At 46.1% G+C, this 18,308-nt stretch overlaps 2 protein-coding genes across 2 annotated transcripts; both read left to right on the forward strand.

The window, feature by feature from the left end:
- Window positions 1-8,169: 8,169 nt before the first annotated feature.
- On the forward strand, window positions 8,170-13,225 carry LOC146261122 (uncharacterized). The gene is made up of 2 exons (XM_084668271.1): window positions 8,170-8,290; window positions 9,777-13,225. The coding sequence occupies exon 2, from the start codon at window positions 9,858-9,860 to the stop codon at window positions 12,417-12,419; it is 2,562 nt and encodes an 853-aa protein (XP_084524397.1). The 5' UTR covers window positions 8,170-8,290; window positions 9,777-9,857; the 3' UTR covers window positions 12,420-13,225.
- An 853-nt stretch (window positions 13,226-14,078) lies between these two features.
- hpxb (hemopexin b) lies at window positions 14,079-18,290 on the forward strand. Its single transcript, XM_084667787.1, has 10 exons — window positions 14,079-14,177; window positions 14,527-14,549; window positions 14,844-14,951; window positions 15,304-15,461; window positions 15,623-15,776; window positions 15,855-16,067; window positions 16,245-16,343; window positions 16,538-16,668; window positions 17,503-17,650; window positions 17,896-18,290. Exons 1-10 carry the CDS (start codon window positions 14,113-14,115, stop codon window positions 18,120-18,122), a joined length of 1,326 nt encoding a protein of 441 aa, XP_084523913.1. The 5' UTR covers window positions 14,079-14,112; the 3' UTR covers window positions 18,123-18,290.
- Window positions 18,291-18,308: the final 18 nt, after the last annotated feature.

Consider the following 18,308-nt stretch of genomic DNA (forward strand, 5'->3'; position numbering starts at 1 on the left):
CACACACCATGCTGACATCACACTAATTTAATGCCCCATTCCCCGTTATTAATCCTGAGTTCTCTCCCCATTTTCTTTCTCGTTTCAAATGAGGGGCCGCCACATGCTTCACCCCAAACAAAAGGGTTAGATTTATTCCTCATTGGGGGGGTTCATGCATGGACACAACTCAGCCCCTAAAGGAAGGCCTCCCTGCCAGCTGCCAGCCATAATTAACTGGCCCTGCCTTGTCTATCACTGATTATGTTTGACCTGGCTAATAAGGCGCGTGTGTGCCACCTACATGTGGCATGAGAGTGCGGCCTCTGTTGGGCCGGCTTGTCAAAACTGCTATTGTCTTGGCTCAGATGGGACAATTGTGACGCTAGCCCGCAGTATGCTGCTGACAATCAGGTTGATATCTTCCTTTTGACAACATGCCTTTGATTCGTCAAGGTAGTGTTGCCAATGGGGGCATTTGTCATGGTAAAGACAATCAAGGTCACAAAGGAAAATGTTTTTCTTTTGGAGAAATATGTGCAGTTGAAATGCGCATTCACATCAACAGACCTTTGCAGTCACTGGAAATTCCCACCATCTTCTATCAGCAAATATCATTTCAATGTCATGTAAGTCTACATTGTAGCATACCGGATGAATTAATCATAAGTGAATCAAAGTGGTGAAATTACTGGAGTCCATGAAAGATTAATCTTTGGCATTATCCAAGCTGCTGTACTGTAGGTGAACCACTCAGGCTTCAGATGAACCAATAACATAATAAGACATTAGATTAAATCTACATTGTCCTGTGTACAGAGGACCTTTCTGCATGTCATAGCCATGGCAGCGTGCATTTGTAGAAATGAAAGGGTGCCGTGCCACTGTGGCTGCTCCATTTCTGTCTCTCGTCTTCATACTCTCTCTCTCTCTCTCTCTGTCTGTCTCTCTCGCTTTCTTTCTCTCTCTGTCTCTTTCCTCTCAGTCTAGAGGCGAGAGATCAGTTTGCGGCAGTGGGGAGCTGGTGTTTGGCCTGGGGGGTCCTGGACACAGATTCTGTCATTGTCCCACAGCTGCTGCTCTGCCCCCCCTCCCCCTCTTTCAGCTCCCCCCCCCCCAACCCCTCCTCCTCCGCCCTCTCCTGCCCTCTGGCTCCTGTAGACAGTGGCCATCCTTACCTAAGGGCGTAGCTGCTCTCCACCCCCTAATGAAGACTGACACGCGTCCAGAGGACTGATATCTTCTGTAACTAGCTACTATCTGCCTCCTCCACTGTTTGTGGCCCACTGGTCCTTCCCCTTGTGCCCCAGTGGTGCAAAGCTATACCCAAGAGGCACTGTTATGAAAAAAAGAAGGTATCAAAGAGCGCCTGCAATTGTATGAATTATGAAGACCTAATTGTTTTTATTCATGAGCCGTGTGATTGATATTAAGGAATATGAAACTCTCTAATTGTCCCTTGATATGAGGAATCTCCTACAGGATTGGGCAGTCTGCCGTTGGGTGAGATATCAAATTGACAATTCCCAAGGGGCATTTTTGTAATGGTCCACTGACACATCACTCGAAATAATTCATCTAGCATTGTGGCCTCTGACAGTTCATGGCTTCCTTGAGCTTTCTTTGAAGGTCCTGTCTCCATCCTATGCCAGATTATGGGGGTAGTAATGGCACTGTATGCATGTCCTATCCACAACTTGTACTGCAATAGCCTGCCAACGACAGATACAGGTACCCATCCACCAGGATGGGCAGAGGCAGTGAGGAGAGAGAGGGAACGCTTCTCTGGACCAGCACTGTCTGTCGCCCTGCACTGATAATAATACTTGTAATGGTGCATCATATAGGACTGTATGCATGTTTAACACATTTCCTAGAAGTAAAATGTCCTTGTAGGAGATCAGCTGATATACTGCACGTCCCTCCTCCCCATGTGAGCCACCCCTGGTGAACCATAATTAAAACCCAAGTGGGAAAACACCTTAACTGACTCAGGTAAGCGTAAATGAAAAGAGGGAGAGTGAAAAAAAAACAACAACCTGATGCCATTAAATGCAATTTCCCCTGTGTGTCAGCACAGCCATTTGTCAGCTGCTAACACTGCACGCTTTATTAAAAACCTCATCCGCTTCAATTAACTGGCCCTGCAAAGCACTTTAACTCCGCTCTAATCCTGTCAAGATGTTTAAACAGGCTTCACGTACAGTAGGTACATCGTTCCAAACTTGGCCTGATTCCCCCCCCCCGCTCTTCTACTACAGTCGGGAGCGGGATGTTTTTAGTGGCAGAGTGTGAGTGTGCAGATTTTGCACCCAGAAACCATGTGCAGCCGGTCTCAGCGGTACTGGCTTCACTGATGTGACATAAGCCCCTGTTTTGCTTTTGCTGCTTCCTGTGGTACCTCCACCCCCCCTGTTTTGACGCTTGGCACCAAACTCGTCGCCAGGGGAACCTGGGCGGCGCTGACAGGGTAGGGGAAGGTGTAAATTGGGTGAATGCTGGATGCAAAGACACCAGTGAAAGTTTCTCCCTGGTTGCCTTGTCCCTCCCTTGCACTCCTAGAGGGATGGGGGGAAAGATGAGGGAGAGAGCTAGGCAGAAAGGAGGGGTGGCTGGGGGCATTACAAGTGACCATGAGTAAACAGGTACACATACCCCCCGTCATTTTCATATTTATCAATTTGATGTTGATGAAATATGAAAATGTAATCAGCGGGACGAAATTTAAAGGCGAGCAGGTGTGACTTGCCTTTGATCATAACCGCTCCCAGCCGCAATTATGCCCGAAACGACTCAACGCCATCAGGGGGCCAGTTGCAGATTATCTATTTTTAATCAGAGTTGTTAGCATCCGTGATGGATGCCCATTTACTCATATGGGTCTCAAACTGTGTTTTGGTGGTGTTTGCTGGCTGTGCATTTGCATGGGCATCCTGTGCGTTACTGTAAGGTGTGAACTTCACATTTGACATCTGCTAATCCCACTCCACTACCACCCTGGAGGGGGCAACAGCATTACAGGCTTAAAGTAGGACATTATATTAATTATATGGGATAGAAATTCCATCAATTATAAATTTTAAATGATGTAACATAAGCTTGCCAATAGATTTTTAGCATTAAACGATGTACATAAACAATTATAATATCATTATTTGTTTTTTCATGTTTTTAGTTTTTTCTGAATGGACTGAATTGACTGACTGGAGATGACTCCAACTCATTGAGGCACATGATGAAACTAGATTTGAGATTTTTTAAGAATTTCAATTAAATAGGAAAAACGCAAACTTTAACTGAAAAGCTTAAAAACAGTATTCACTGACCACATCTTAACATGGAATACACACACATTCACACAGAGTCAAGTGTGTGTTTTTCTCCAATGTGTGTGGGCCCTAACTCGACCGTGTGCTAACCCTACCCAGCTGCAAAGCCCCCTTGAGGGTTTGTGACTCTGAGGGGGGAAGCACTGACTGAACACAGCAGCCCTCATTTCCATGGTACGACGGCAAAGATATTTTAGTCTGTGGATATGTCCCCGGCGCTATCGCTCAATCTCTCTAACCCTGTCAGTTAGAGTTTCCATCAGTTACACACACTGTATGTTGGTTACAAAATTGATTATGTAGACCGAGTATGTGTGTGTGTGTTTGTGTGCGTTTCATGAGAGCATGAAAATAGATTTTTAACCAAATCATTTATAACTACCATAACTAGAGGCGGTGAGCAGAGATACAACATGGCTGAACGAGGGGACAGCATAGTTAAAAGGTGCCTGGAACTCTCAAAGGCGCTGTCACATCTAAGCAGATACAAAAAAAGTAATGCATTTTATCGGAAAAAATTGCTTTTTTGTGAACACATTTATTTATTGTTGTATCAATAAAAATGTGTGCAAAAAGTATACCGTGCAGTGCTCAATATACTTCAACACCCCCAAACGAGGAGGTAAAAAAAAAGGAATAGAAAGATCTGAGCTCCAGGTTCTCTAAATATCCCTGTCAATCAAAAAGCGTTTCCTCCGAGTGGGTTTTCTATCTGTCAAGGGTCATAGAGAGTGAGGATGAGACCCCCCCCCCCCCCTTTTTTCTCGCTCCCTCCGGCTCCTCAGAGGTGTATCTCCACCTTGTGCATCTCGTCTGGGCATGACCTGTTGCTAGGTAACCCTGGGTCACAGCTGCACACTAACGTAGACTCTTCTTTGTATTTATCAGAGACTTATGTGGGAGACGGGCTGTAATTTATTAGTTTGATATTGCAAGGCAGAGCAAGTTTGGGATTGTAAAAGAGGATGGCCTATAGCTCATCAAAAAGCTTATTCAGAATGCAGGCTGTGTCCTTATGAGGAGAATTCTGTGGAGGCCATCATAACATCCATTCAGGATCTTTTACAAAGTGAATCATCAAGTATTAACCAAATACAAAGCCAATGGTAATTGCCTTTTCAAGCTAGTAATTGAACAGATGTGGTCTGAGCTTGAAGGCTCAAAGAAGAAAGCGTTTAGGTTGTCGATTTCAGCACAAAACCTGATTCAATGTCCCATTACTGTTGTTTTCTCTGAGGTAATAGTTGTGCGAACAGCTTAGAAAATATTGATATTGTACCTGCAGTTGGTATTTGTGCATTTTTATGTTTTCCTTTGTTGTCGGGGATTCCACACAATTATTTTGACAAGATGACAAAGAATTAGCTGTGTTTTCAGTGATTTAAATCTGATTCTCCTGGACTTTGGTTCAGCCTTATTTGACGCTGCATCTGTTGTGGTGGTGAGAGCCAGCCAGCCACAGGCTTCTCTTCCTCGTGTTTACCTCCATGTCCTAATGAAAGCACACGCTTCCGTCCTGGTCTCACCAATGGAGGCATCGGGCTTTGTTAAATTCTTCACTAATGTGCATGTGATGAATATTTTTCAGATGGCTCCTCTAGGCCATATCTGATCAAAACAAACGCACCTGCACTTTCTGCAACTGCAACTCCCCTGAGACCGGTAAAAATTGACTCCCTGGCTTCCTCCACGAGGCAATTATGTGCCATCTGTTCACTTCTTGGTGGTTCCAGCTCGTTTTGTTTCTGCGATTGTTCCTCTAATATTATACCCCTAAAAGTGTTAGAGAGGGGGTACACAAAATGAGGAGTGGCGTGAGGAGAGATTAATCGAATCTAACAGCAGAACCAGGTCTGCCCCCTTTTGAAAGAAGACAGTCCCACCAGAATGAAGACCATTACCATATTCATAATCTCACATGAGAGACGGGGGGAAACAGAAAAGTAATGTGTGGAATATGACATTTACAACAATCTCACTTATTCAGCTCTTGCTTGATTGTTTATCTAAGACTAATGAGAAATGTCATTTGAAAATGAGTTTGAAGTATTTGTTGTCACATGGCTGGTAATAATAACCCATAAATGGCACAGTCATATGTGGTGGTCATATTTCCTCTTGTTTAGTTGGCATGCTGAATCCCATTATTGTTTGTTGCAGTAACTATTGGTCCCATTACTCTCTGTCACACCAACAGGGGTGGCAGCGCCAGCGAGGATATTTAATAGTGCCATGGTTGGAGGCGGGCAGGCAGGCAGGCAGGCAGCTGGGTGGCGGAGTTTAACAGTCATATCATTAACATGGGGGTCTCATACAACCCTGGGCCTATATACTTTTCCATTGCTTGCGACAGATCTGAGGTAGCCATAATCAGTCAGAGGAGCCTGGCCGCCCGGAGGATCTGCTGTGACATTCACCAACAGTGATGTCTCAGGACCCATCTGTTTCGAGGGGGGGGGCAATGTTTCACGGGTGTAATTCTCTGTGAGGAGCACTGGATAAAAGATGCAGGGTCTCCGAGAAAGGATATCTGTTAACCTCTCAGGCTAAAGGATAACCAGTGAAATGAATGACCTTATCTTTTTTTTCGGGAGCGGCGGGAGATGAACTTCTGTGGGGAGGGGTTTTGCGAAGATCCACTGCTATTGCCATAGATGGCAGGGGGAAATAGGAAAAAGAACATTTGAGGATACTGTGCTCAATTTACTTAACCCGGGGCTTTAAATTTAGATGGTACTTCAGATCAGAACTACAGCCCATTCAGGGACCATCTAATCCCAGACAAGCACAGACATTCGGTTCAAATGCAATTTTTACTCACAGACCATCTTGCCACCATATGTCAGAAAACAGGGAAAACAGTTTGGTGAATGAACCGCAGCATCAATCCTCTGCTTATTTCTTTATCATGATGAGTCAGGTTTTCTTGTCCCTCCCTCATTATGAGTGTAATACAATACACATGAACATGGCACAAGACAATAACTTAATGAAAGTAAATTACTTTTACAATGACTCGGTGGTTGCTGCAGCGATCAATAGACCCAGGGATAAGACCTGCCGCTTACCACCACTGCAGGTCCTGGAGATTGGGCTGCGTTCAATCAGCCTCCACCTCCACTAAGGACAACACAACTACAATGGCAGAACACGCGTTCTTTCTCATGTCTACTCCGCACCGGCGTTGAGAAAGGAGTTTTGATTTGTAATTCTAGACGGCATGGCATTGTGAGTTCACAGGAAGAACGGAGACAAACTCACCTTCTCCGTCAACAACCCGGGAGAGTGAGTCTGGTGCAGAGATGTGCCATGGGTGTCCTACTCTGCCTGTTGCAGGTTCTCACAGGAAAACGTTAGAAAAAGGTCATGGACATGTTTGCCACTGAGGTCCTTGTCATGTGTTCATCTGTATGCAGCTATGGTGGTTGCCACAGATGACACAAAGTAAAGAAGCTATTTGAACCAAATAGAACCACAACTGGTCATTTATGATGTATTCACAAGGCACTAATGTTGTGTTTGGAAGGCTTTTAAACCATTGACTTGGAATCACTACTCCAAATATGGATGTCACATTTGGGGGAGCTAGTTGTGGCCTTATCAAGAGCAATACTGTAGTTCAATTTCCTCAGTTACTGCTCTGCTTACCTTTGTCAAACTAGCTCCAACTAATCCACCACTGACTTGAGCTATCCAGTATGTAAGAAGCCCAGCGATATGCACATACAACGCCCAGGGACACACCGCGGTTTAAGTGGCCTCCACTAGAGAAAATATGGGGACTGAAATAGTTTAAGTTCAAAATTGGAAAGATTATGGCTAGCGCACGCAACTACTGAGACAATATCTAGGCACAGTCCAAAAATATATATAGAAATTATGATGTTAAATCTTGCTCCAGCTGTGACAGCGCAACAAATGGACCGCGCTATTCCAGACGGCACAGCTGGCTGCAGCTTCCCTGATCGGGTTACATTCTCGATCGCCGAGGCGCAACTGGTGAAGATGAAAACTGTCGTCATGAAGAACTCTGCCACATACGGTAAACATCTTAAAAATAAACCATATTTAAAATTGTTACATAGAACATATCGTTGCTATGTCTGCTTAGTCATTTTCGCCTTTGGTCGTGGGCTATGCAATGTTTGTAAGATAGCCTACTGGTGCATTAAAAATGTTGACCAAATATTTTGAACTATTTTGAATATTTTGAATGTTGATGCAAATATTTTGCATTAACCATCGAGACGGAGGGAGACGTAGACGTAAGAGTGCTCTAATGCCATTGCCAACTGCAAAACACTAGAATGATAATAGAAGAAATGCCATGTGAGGCAGTGGCAGGCAACACTCAAGTACCAGATTGCTCTCATGCACTTGCAGCAGACAAAGTAGTTTTCTTGCCTACGAGATTGACAATTTGTGCAATTTACTATCAAGTAAATCGGATGAACGAGGTTTAGATGATTACACGTACTAACGCTTCTTGTATTTATAGGCATAGGGGCACGCTCGCAGGACTGGGCTGTGGTCTACCTCAAGTAACCTTTCAATTACACATCCTTGGTTATGTAGCTCGGTGCTGACATCTAGTGGAAAGGAAGAGGTGCCCGTTAAGATTACTCCAGCAGCAGACCATATCACAAACAAGACAATATCTGTTTCTCTATTCCTTCCACACTATTGTGTTACAAAGTCCCAATTTGTGCACTCGTGGAAGCTTGCCATAAAAATAATGAAAAGATGCTTATATTTCAGTTTTTAAAATGACTCCTCCTGTGACTAACAGCAGCTGGTATGTGGTTTCATGCCAAGTAAAAAGTTAGTCAAGAAAGTAAGGTAACTCTAATGGAGTGAAATAGGGAGAGGGAGGGAGTGGAAATGTAAGGGGTGTGACAGCGAGGGGTGGAGGGGGTGAGCCTGTGAGCCTGTGGGACAGATTACAGGGAGCAGCAGTGAACCAACAACACACCTGAGCCCAGGTAACACCATGTTTAACTTTATTTTGGTTATATAGTCTAATGGCATGAAATGAAAATTACAGTAGGAAACAGAACATTTCCATTAAATCATTTTTCACGTACTGTCGTTTGATATGTACTGTATGTGGCCTTCTTTGTGATTCAATATGATTTATGAAGTCTAAATTATAGAGTCTAGATTAGTATGATATTAGTGCACTTGTTTTCACATAATTTGCATTTTCTTTTATCTACACATTCTATCTATATTTCTTTTATTTACAAACTACAGAATATCTTAGACACGAGTGTTGGTCCTTCAGGCTAGTTTTCTAGATATTAGATACTTTAAAGTGGTATTGAAAGTCAAAGTCAAATATTCTCAACAATGAATGTTATCATTTTATTTTTACTCTCAACACCTCAGCTCGTGCCATCTGGTAACTTAGCAACCAGTGTCCCTCATTCAACATTTAAGTGGGGTAACGTGAGAGGAGACTGGTGGCCTTACTCCATTAGAGTGACTGGGATTTGTTACTCACAGACTTTCTCCCATTTTACCACATTGCAACACATTGGTAGATGTGTCTGTACTCCTATTACTGATTTATTACACTAGCACATATGTGCAGAGCAATGCATGCTTTTAAACCCGTCATGTACCTCAAACACATACCTTTTAAACGGTGACATTAAACAGCCATCTGACCTACATGTGTAGAACAAAACATGTAGATTTATTATCTTTGGTTTTTCTATTCAAAACCTGAGACACAGCGATGCATCATGGGTTTGCCTATTCAGAACACGAGGAACTGTGTTTTTCGCCATTCACAATCTGAGGTCATATGTTTCCAGGGGGACCTCTTTGTGAGCGCACGGGGGTAAAGTGATACCTATGCCTTTCATCCTAGAAAAAAAGACCCGTTGTTTTGCTCCTGGTGTAAAAGGCTTCTCTATCTAGGACTCCAGAGTTAACCTATATAGCCCATGCACTCACCCATGCAGGTTCAAACGAAGACTCAATCTACCCTTATATACGTTGTAAACTAAGAACTCAGGCTGTGCCACAAACACCCCTCTGATGCATCCGCTGGCCCTAAGAGGCATTTCATATTCGTGTTGAAAGATAGGGCTCAGTTTCAGGGCCATGGGCAGATAAGCAGCTCTGTGCAGCGACAATAGAGGTCTGTGTCCCTGCTGAAGCCCACAACCTGAGACAGTTGAGGGCTCGTGATGAGTGACAGCATGAGACAGCTCTGGCCTCCCAGTTGACTGAACAGATTTTGCCTTTAGAGCTTTTCTCAACTCAATACTATCATTTTCAACAGAATAATAATGACCTTCCCAGCGGAACTGACCTAGACTCAGCCGCATCTCCACAGGCAAATAATTTCACATTGCTGTTTAAGCTCAGTATAGTTACTACTAAAGTGCCTTTTACTATGTTTCCATGTAGGTACAAATTCCCGCATGGTCAACTGCTGTGTTTTTTATTTATTTACAGGGTTCAAAACGGCCAATAGAGTTGAAAAGGGATACCTACCCCACAAGTCCAACAGGAGGATTCTCTATCTCCTCCTCTGTGATGTTAATGAGGTCTCACTCTGAGAGAAAAGCCTTCTCAGGCCTCTCTGCCCTGATGACGCACAGCTCTCCCATACAGAGAGACATGACCTCCCCCAGAGGCTCCATCTTCGCACCCGTAACCCTTACCTCTCCGCCCAACTGGGTGGCGCAGGCCCTGAGCAACCTGGAGCAGGGCGAGCGAGAGCTGGAGAGCCTGAGAGAACGGCAGATGACAGAGGTGGAGGAAGTGAACGAGGAGCTGGGAAACGCCGTCATCGAGGCCCAGAGAGAAGAGCGCCGCCTGCTGGAGAAGGTGGCGCAGGACCACAGAGAGGCCCAGCGGCGGCTCGAGCAGGTGAAGAGGGAAAACGCGGCGGCGGTGCGGGTCGGTCAGACCCTGGTGGACCGGCAGCTCCGCAAACTGGGCCAAGTGAAGGAGCAGATCCAGCGATGGGGCAGCAGCGGCGGCGGATCGAACAAGAACCAGCTGCAGAGGGGCGTCGCGGAAGTCACCCAACCTTGGGAGATATCTCTCTCGTTGAAGAGGGTCACGTTTCTACCGAGCACCCAATCGGTGAGCCTCGGAGACGTCGACGTCCAGGAGCACAGTCTTAGCTACCCCATCGGAGTGTGTGGGGCCCAAGGGCAGAAGTGCGCTCTCCACTCGGGAGAGATGACGTACGCAAGCTGTGGGCCGGTGGAGATCAGAAAAGATCCTTCCCCAAATGGAGGTGGATCAGATCACCACCACAAAGAGGTTGCCAAGGCCAACAGTGGGAGCATGCGCACAGTGAGGAAGATTCGTCTCTCGTCTTCAGGAGAAGATGAGTTTAAGGAGGAGCCCCGGACACCAGTTCCAAAGTCACCGGTTAGTCCTATGCCACGTGGCGTTTCAGAGTCATCTCTGGACGAAGAGCTAGAGTCTCTCTGTTCAGACACCCATGGGCAGGACCTCTTCCTGGCCTTCCCTCCCATCTCCAGCCAGGGAGAGTCCGAGGGAGATGAGCCACCAGGTGGGCAGAATGGAAACAAGAGGCGCTCCATCCTCAAGGGTGAGAGAAATCAAAGAACCCTGGTTCTGGTCTCCAGCGAGGAACCATCGTGCCCCCCTGAAAGGGATGGAGAAGGTCCACCGACATCATGGAACGCGACCACTTCCAAGACAAACTCCAGAGGACCCAGTTCCAGCCTCCTGGATCTCTCCCCCAGACACTGTCCTCCCTCAGGTCAAGGCCTGCCTCTCAACAGACAGCCCAGAGGAACATCTTTAGGGGAAGAGAGCCCCCCCTCACCAGAAGACAGTGAGGATGCCTCTGACACCTACACAGTCAACTCCCCTCTTGGCTCTTTTAACCAGGTACCGAGACGCACAATGTCCACTGCGGACCTCTCCGGCAAGGTCCGTCTCTTGATCAACGGGGGGAAAGGTCCCGGATTTAGAAGAGGCAACCGGACCCGTAAGTGTTCTGCACCGTCGACCTTTCATCCAGAATCCGGCAGAAGCCCCACCAGTTCGGAGGAAAGAGAGCCGAGAGCCCAGAGCCCAGTGAAGCGGGGTGTCGCGTCGAAACGTGTGAGCCGTTCCTTGTCCATGTCTGCCATCGAAGGTGGAGATGTGAACAAGGCAAAGGAGCGACAGCAGTCGGATCAAGGGGATAAAGAGAGAGCGAAGCCAGCCTCGGGAGAGACCGAGGAGGAGGGTGGATCCCACGCTTTGGACGCGGCTTGCCTGCTGAAACAGTTTGGGAAGCAGGGCTCCGGACGCACCGACTTCAACCTACCCAGCGGGCTCCACACTTCCGTCAAAGGGCAGCTGTTTGCGGTGGACTGCGGCAACGCTCGCATTCAAGTGACCGACCTCCAAAAGAACGTGGTGCAGCAGGTGTCCCCCGCCGGCACGGAGCGATCGGCCCGCATCAGCAACTACTTCGACGTAGCCGTGAACTCCAAGGGCCTCATCGCGCTCACCTGCGCCGCTGAGAGAGCGCTGCTGGTGTTCAGCCGCCACGGTCGCCTGCTGCGGACCTTCGGCGGGACGTTCATGGGATCCGCCAACGAAGAGCTGGATGCCCCCAGAGGGGTGACTATCACTTGTTTGGATGAGTTCCTGGTGGCGGACATCAAGCGCGGCACTCTGACTGCCTTGAAGCTGGATCCCAAGACGGGTGCTCGGCTGGAGCGTACCATTGTCACAGGGTTTCACAGGCCCTACCTGGTGGCTGCCTGCCCAACGTCCGGCCTCATGGCTGTGTCGGAGAGGGGCAACGAGACCGGCCGTGCTCCTTGCATCCGGGTGTTGGATCCTGGCTGGAAGACCATCCGCATCCTCGGGGTGTGCTCCGGCTTGGGGCCTGTGCTGACCTGCCCTTGGGGCCTTTGCCTCGACAGTGATGGGGACGTCCTGGTGGCAGACTGGAGCCCACAGCAGCATCGTGTTGTGTTGTACCCTGCCAAGGGAGTGGGCTGGCCCATTATCACCCAGGGCCTGAGCAGCCCCCGAGGCCTTGCTCTGCTGCCTGAGGGCCAGCTGGTGGTGTCAGACAGCATGAATCACTGCGTGAAGATCTACCGCTACAAGTGAGGCACACCAGAGGGAAGGACGAAGATCAGATGAAGCTCATCCGGTCGCCTCAGAACAGCTGATCCCTTGTTCTGTAACCTGTCGTTTCTTCAATCTGCCTTAGATACTTTTGAAATGATTTGATGTCTTCTTGGGAGAGAATCACTCATTCACATATTAAGAGACATTATATTTAGCAGAAGTTAGCACATTATTTAGAAAATGTACGCTTTGGGAACTTTCCAAAATGTTAAAAAGTGGTGCTTGCCATTTAGTGCCAGATATACTATGCTTTCACACTAACCACAGTTTGCTAAGTAATCAAGTTCCAAGTGTTGAATGGGTATCATTTCTCATATTTACAAATCACTCTTGTATAGCCATGTATAGCTATCTTTATTGATATGTGTATAGATATATCTATATATACACCATATAAAGACACAGACACACAAACACGTACCCTTAAGCACACACACTTAAACTTGTATATTGGTTAGACATTTGTGAAACTTTGAGATTTTTGATCGTATTCTTGCTGTTTAGAAAGAAGAAGAATTTCTTGAGCAAATCAAATCAACAAAAATGTATGAACATGAATGACCTATATTGATATTATGTTATCTGAGAAATAAAAGGAGGTAGGTCAAATATCCTCCCAGATTTTTCAGTACTATTGCAACTTGAAATTCTGGGCAGATGTGAGCCTTGACCAATTTAAACGTAATTCTGTTGAGATGAGGCTGTAAGTTCAAATACTATCGCTATGCACACATTTCACGGTTGCTGAATGTCAAATTGAGAGAATTAATAAACCTTCTGATTGGACGAAATGGCTCATTTTATGTTTTATTTATTTTTGATAGCTTTTTCATAGAAAGAAAAACACTTTAAGACACAAATTAGTCTCAAATCAGACTATCTGGCATCAATGCTGGAGGCACCAGTATGGCTGTGAAGGGCACGAAAACCATCCGTCTGGTAGACTACAAACAGATGGACAGGTATACAATGATGAAGTATCAACAGAGGTTGTCAACCTCGATATATCATTTGCGTCTATCATTTTGCAGATCAAATAACATTGAAAATGGAAGTGGGTGGGATGAGGCACTTGTGAATGTTACTGACTGGGTGTCCAAATGAACTTGTGTTCTACAATCCCAACACATGCCAACAGACCTAGTGGGGGAAAGAGAAGAGTCGTTGTTTTCAAAACCGTCTCTGTTTGGCTTGTGTCACAACTGTGTTCTTTATCTTTCTGGATAAATGTTTTCAGGGCTGGCCCCAGTGTTCAAAGTCCTGTTAAACCAATGGGAACTGATTGGTCTGCCTTGAACAAATAGGACTTGATGATGAATACAGATAATTGATTTGATTTGTAAGTAACATCAAATAGTCACAATCCTATATTTTTGTTGTTGATTTGTACAGTAGTTTACTGTAGAGCTGTTATTGTTTGGAAGAGGAAACAACTTGACATTCAGACGTGCTACATTATTTCCATAATAGGACGATCAGATTTCCACAAAATGATCAACTCAAAACATTTTGCAACAGCTCAACCCCCGCCGCATCTTGTCAAGGTAAACACACATATCTACACACACAGGACTTTCCACAGTGTCCACCCACTCGGGCCAGGAGTCTGTATAAAGCAAGTCAGCTCTTTGTCAGCACAGTCATACCCAGCACTGCTCCTCCAGGACTCACCATGAAGCTTCTCTTTCTGACACTCTGGCTGTGTTTAGCACTGGGCTTCACCAGCGCTGCTCCCTCGTAAGTGTTGATAAACTGCCAGGCTCTTCTGTGCTCGTATAAAAAAATGGAGATTCTCTCACCTACGTTATAGTATTTGTAGACGAGCTGCAAAGTGTGCACCTTCATGTAACTGCCGTGCATTGAGGTGACTCAGAATGCAGAATGACATCCGATGGTTTTCAATGCCAGAAAATCCCACTTTGAAAAACTTATTTCAGAAGTTGATTTGCCTTGTCGAGACCATGGGCATGTTTGCTAACCTAAACCTACAGATAGGGAAGGAAGGCAGTTCAGTTCTTCACTCTTGGTAAACCATGTATTCAAGAGGGTCTTCAGTCTAATTGTTTGTTTCTTTTTCTCTAATCAGGCACCATGACAGAATGATGGCAGGTGAGTCTTTGATGAATGCTGCCATTAGGTTGTTCAGTTCACTTACATTGAAGTCAGTCTCTCTATTTTCAATTCTCTGAACTGATTGATGTCAGAGTGACCACTGCACAGCTGAGCAGTTCTTTTGAGCTCCTCTGATGAACAGTCACTTTGTGTGGGTCATAGCTCCATCCAGGCATGCTCTTTCAACAATCTGTGGTCGCACAGGGTCACAACTGTCTAATCCTGGTCAGACTTTGATGAATCTCCTATATAGAATGAACTTTTAACCATGTTGACGTGTTGATTGGTCAGATCCGGCCCAGGAGGAGACTCATCATGCGGCCGAGCTTAACCGATGTGATGGCGTTGAGTTTGATGCCATCGCCCCTGATGAGAAAGGAGACACCTTCTTCTTTAAAGGTACAATAGGCTTCTATTTCACCAAAGTATTTAACAACTGCTCTGACCCGTCTTTAAGCCCGGTCATTTTTCAGAGCCAATTACAGGGTGAACATTGGGATTTGTTGTCATCACTTGGTGTGGGTGTGCAACCAGCACTTTGTCAGCGACTGTTTTAGCAAATGAGTGACAGATCTATGAGGAAGGATGTTTGCTCTGAGTGCACGCCTGCTCTGTGCCCCAATTAGCACGCCTGCTCTACGCCCCAATTAGCACGCCTGCTCTACGCCCCAATTAGCACGCCTGCTCTACGCCCCAATTAGCACGCCTGCTCTATGCCCCAATTAGCACGCCTGCTCTACGCCCCAATTAGGTGACCACTTGTGGAAGGGCTTCCATGGAACAGCTCAGCTCTCCAACGAGACCTTCAAGGAGCTGGATGACTACCATCACCTGGGACACGTAGACGCTGCCTTCCGCATGCACAGCAAGGAACACCCCGAGGACCACGATCACATCTACTTCTTCTTGGTACCATCTACTTTCTATTACGTTCACACTACATGGCAAATCCTGGGATCTTGATCTATTTCTTTTGTTTTGGCTGGGGTGAAATGTGAACGTCTGGTTTCATGGTGAATTCCTCATGTGTTTAACAGCATTTCTCTCTGGGGTTCGTGTGCTGATTACAGGATGATAAAGTGTTCAGCTACTATAACCAGACTCTGGAGAAGGGCTATCCAAAAGACATCCAAGAGGACTTCCCAGGTGTCCCCAGAGACCTGGACGCCGCTGTGGAGTGTCCACAGGGAGAATGCATCTCTGACTCTGTCCTGTTCTTCAAAGGTAAACATTTTGTCCCATATTTACTTTAGTTTATCATCCATTCGTGGGACTCCACCATTGCTTTGTTTCTTCTGGTAGGAGATGCGGTGTACAGTTATGACATCCCGACCAAGTCAATAAAAAAAAAGGTGTGGCCTCAATATTTCCGCTGCACCTCCGCCTTCCGTTGGCTGGAACATTACTACTGTTTCCGAGGAAAGGAGTTCACCAGGTTCCATCCTGTTACCGGGGCTGTGGAGGGAGATTACCCCAAGGATGCTAGAGCTTACTTTATGAGGTGCCCGAACTTCGGTAAGTGGATCCTCCCTGAAGTAGCACAATATCAACAGCAACAATTTCGAGTTACAAAATTTGCTCCATAATAATCACTGATTACATACAGCGGAAGCACAAAGAAATTCAACATGGGCTGTTTTGAAAAATTATATTCTAAAGATTGTGATTACATTTTTCTCGGTTGGGATCCAGGTCATGGTCATGGGGGTAGGTCAATGGTGCCTAAATGCAGTGAGATCAGCCTGAATGCCATTACAATCGACAGCGCTGGTAGACACTACGCCTTCAGAGGTCAGTGTCACTTTCTTCTGGGTATGAGATTTGTCTGTTACAGTCTTCTGGGCGACTCTGGCAGTACAGCATGGCCATGGAGATGACCCAGGGTTGACTTGCATGAGTGTTGTGTGAGTGTTGTTCATAGGTGTTTTAGTAATCTGCTAAATGAAGTTCTAATAAGTAGGCGATGTTTGATTCCTTCACTTTAGGTTCTCGCTACATGCGCCTGGACACTCACCGCGATGGCAAACATGCCTTCCCCATCACCAGGCTCTGGAAGGACATTCCCGGGGCCGTGGATGCTGTCTTCAACCACAAAGACAGGATGTACATGATTGCGGTAGGTCATGACAGGATGTACGTGGGTATGGTAGGTCATGACAGGATGTACGTGGTTATGGTAGGTCATGACAGGATGTACGTGGTTATGGTAGGTCATGACAGGATGTACGTGGGTATGGTAGGTCATGACAGGATGTACGTGGGTATGGTAGGTCATGACAGGATGTACGTGGTTATGGTAGGTCATGACAGGATGTACGTGGTTATGGTAGGTCATGACAGGATGTACGTGGTTATGGTAGGTCATGACAGGATGTACGTGGTTATGGTAGGTCATGACAGGATGTACGTGGTTATGGTAGGTCATGACAGGATGTACGTGGGTATGGTAGGTCATGACAGGATGTACATGGGTATGGTAGGTCATGACAGGATGTACGTGGGTATGGTAGGTCATGACAGGATGTACGTGGGTATGGTAGGTCATGACAGGATGTACGTGGGTATGGTAGGTCATGACAGGATGTACGTGGTTATGGTAGGTCATGACAGGATGTACATGGGTATGGTAAGTCATGACAGGATGTACGTGGGTATTGTAGGTCATGACAGGATGTACATGGGTATGGTAGGTCATGACAGGATGTACGTGGTTATGGTAGGTCATGACAGGATGTACGTGGGTATGGTAGGTCATGACAGGATGTTCGTGGGTGTGGTAGGTCATGAGATATGAAATCATTGTACAAATGACTTCTTCATTCATTTGAGAGCCAAACAAGTCTACAGTAATCCTTCACAAAATGCATTAAGATTCATGGAGTCGTTCTCTGAAACACAACGTGTTCCTTGATTACTTTTTTTTCAAGAGAAAATGTATGTATCTTCACAGGGGGATCAAGTCTACATTTACAAGACAGCTGCCCACTACACTCTCATCGAGGGCTACCCCAAATCCCTGAAGGAGGAGATGGGCATCGATGGCACTGTGAATGCATCTCTTTTGTGTGCTGGCGAAGATATTGTGCATTTTATTCAAGGTAAACTGATAAAAGAAAAGATGTCTAGAATGCATTATTTGGGTTTTGTCTTGGTGGTAAACCCATGCTTCCATAAAATGACAAAAGACTTGTCTTGCTTTTCCATTTTTGTATTTGTACCGTTAGTAACCACAACTGTGTCAACAGACCTACCCAGATTGATGCTGTCATGTTGTATCAAGATTACATCAAAGGTACTCACTGTCAATGGTGATCTCATTTCCTGTCTCTAAATCTCCCGATAGGCAAGACGATGCTTGACGTTGACCTGTCTGCCACCCCCAGGACAGTGAAGAGTGACTCTCCTCTGCCTATTGGGGGGATCACTGCTGCCATGTGTGGTCCTCATGGGGTCAGAGTGTTTGTGGGGTCCGAGTACTATGACTATGAAACCCCTAGGCTGCTGGCCTTCAGCAGGATCAGGGTCCAGCCCCAACAAATTACCTCCGGGATGTTCAACTGTGAGGACTAGGATGATGGGAGCCCACTCCTGAACGTTCACCCAGGACATTGTAACTGAATGTGATTGGATGGTTTCAAGAACAGGAATTGATTTTCATTGTCGATAATCAACTGTTGGCTCTGTACACAACTTGGCTTTAAATGTTTGGCTATCATAAACTGGTATTTCCACTCTGAATCAGTTGCAGTATGTGTT

Source organism: Hypomesus nipponensis, chromosome 12 (assembly GCF_054491055.1).
Source record: "Hypomesus nipponensis isolate SF chromosome 12, ASM5449105v1, whole genome shotgun sequence".
Taxonomy (NCBI): Eukaryota; Metazoa; Chordata; class Actinopteri; order Osmeriformes; family Osmeridae; genus Hypomesus; species Hypomesus nipponensis.

What these genes read in the sequence shown, in the direction of transcription:
- LOC146261122 (XM_084668271.1), top strand. Translation starts at nt 9,858, where the DNA reads ATGTTAATGAGGTCTCACTCTGAGAGAAAAGCCTTCTCAGGCCTCTCT.
- hpxb (XM_084667787.1), top strand. Translation starts at nt 14,113, where the DNA reads ATGAAGCTTCTCTTTCTGACACTCTGGCTGTGTTTAGCACTGGGCTTC. An exon ending in AGACACCTTCTTCTTTAAAG is followed by an intron (nt 14,952 to 15,303) that starts GTACAATAGGCT and finishes CGCCCCAATTAG; the next exon opens with GTGACCACTTGTGGAAGGGC. An exon ending in TAGACACTACGCCTTCAGAG is followed by an intron (nt 16,344 to 16,537) that starts GTCAGTGTCACT and finishes CCTTCACTTTAG; the next exon opens with GTTCTCGCTACATGCGCCTG.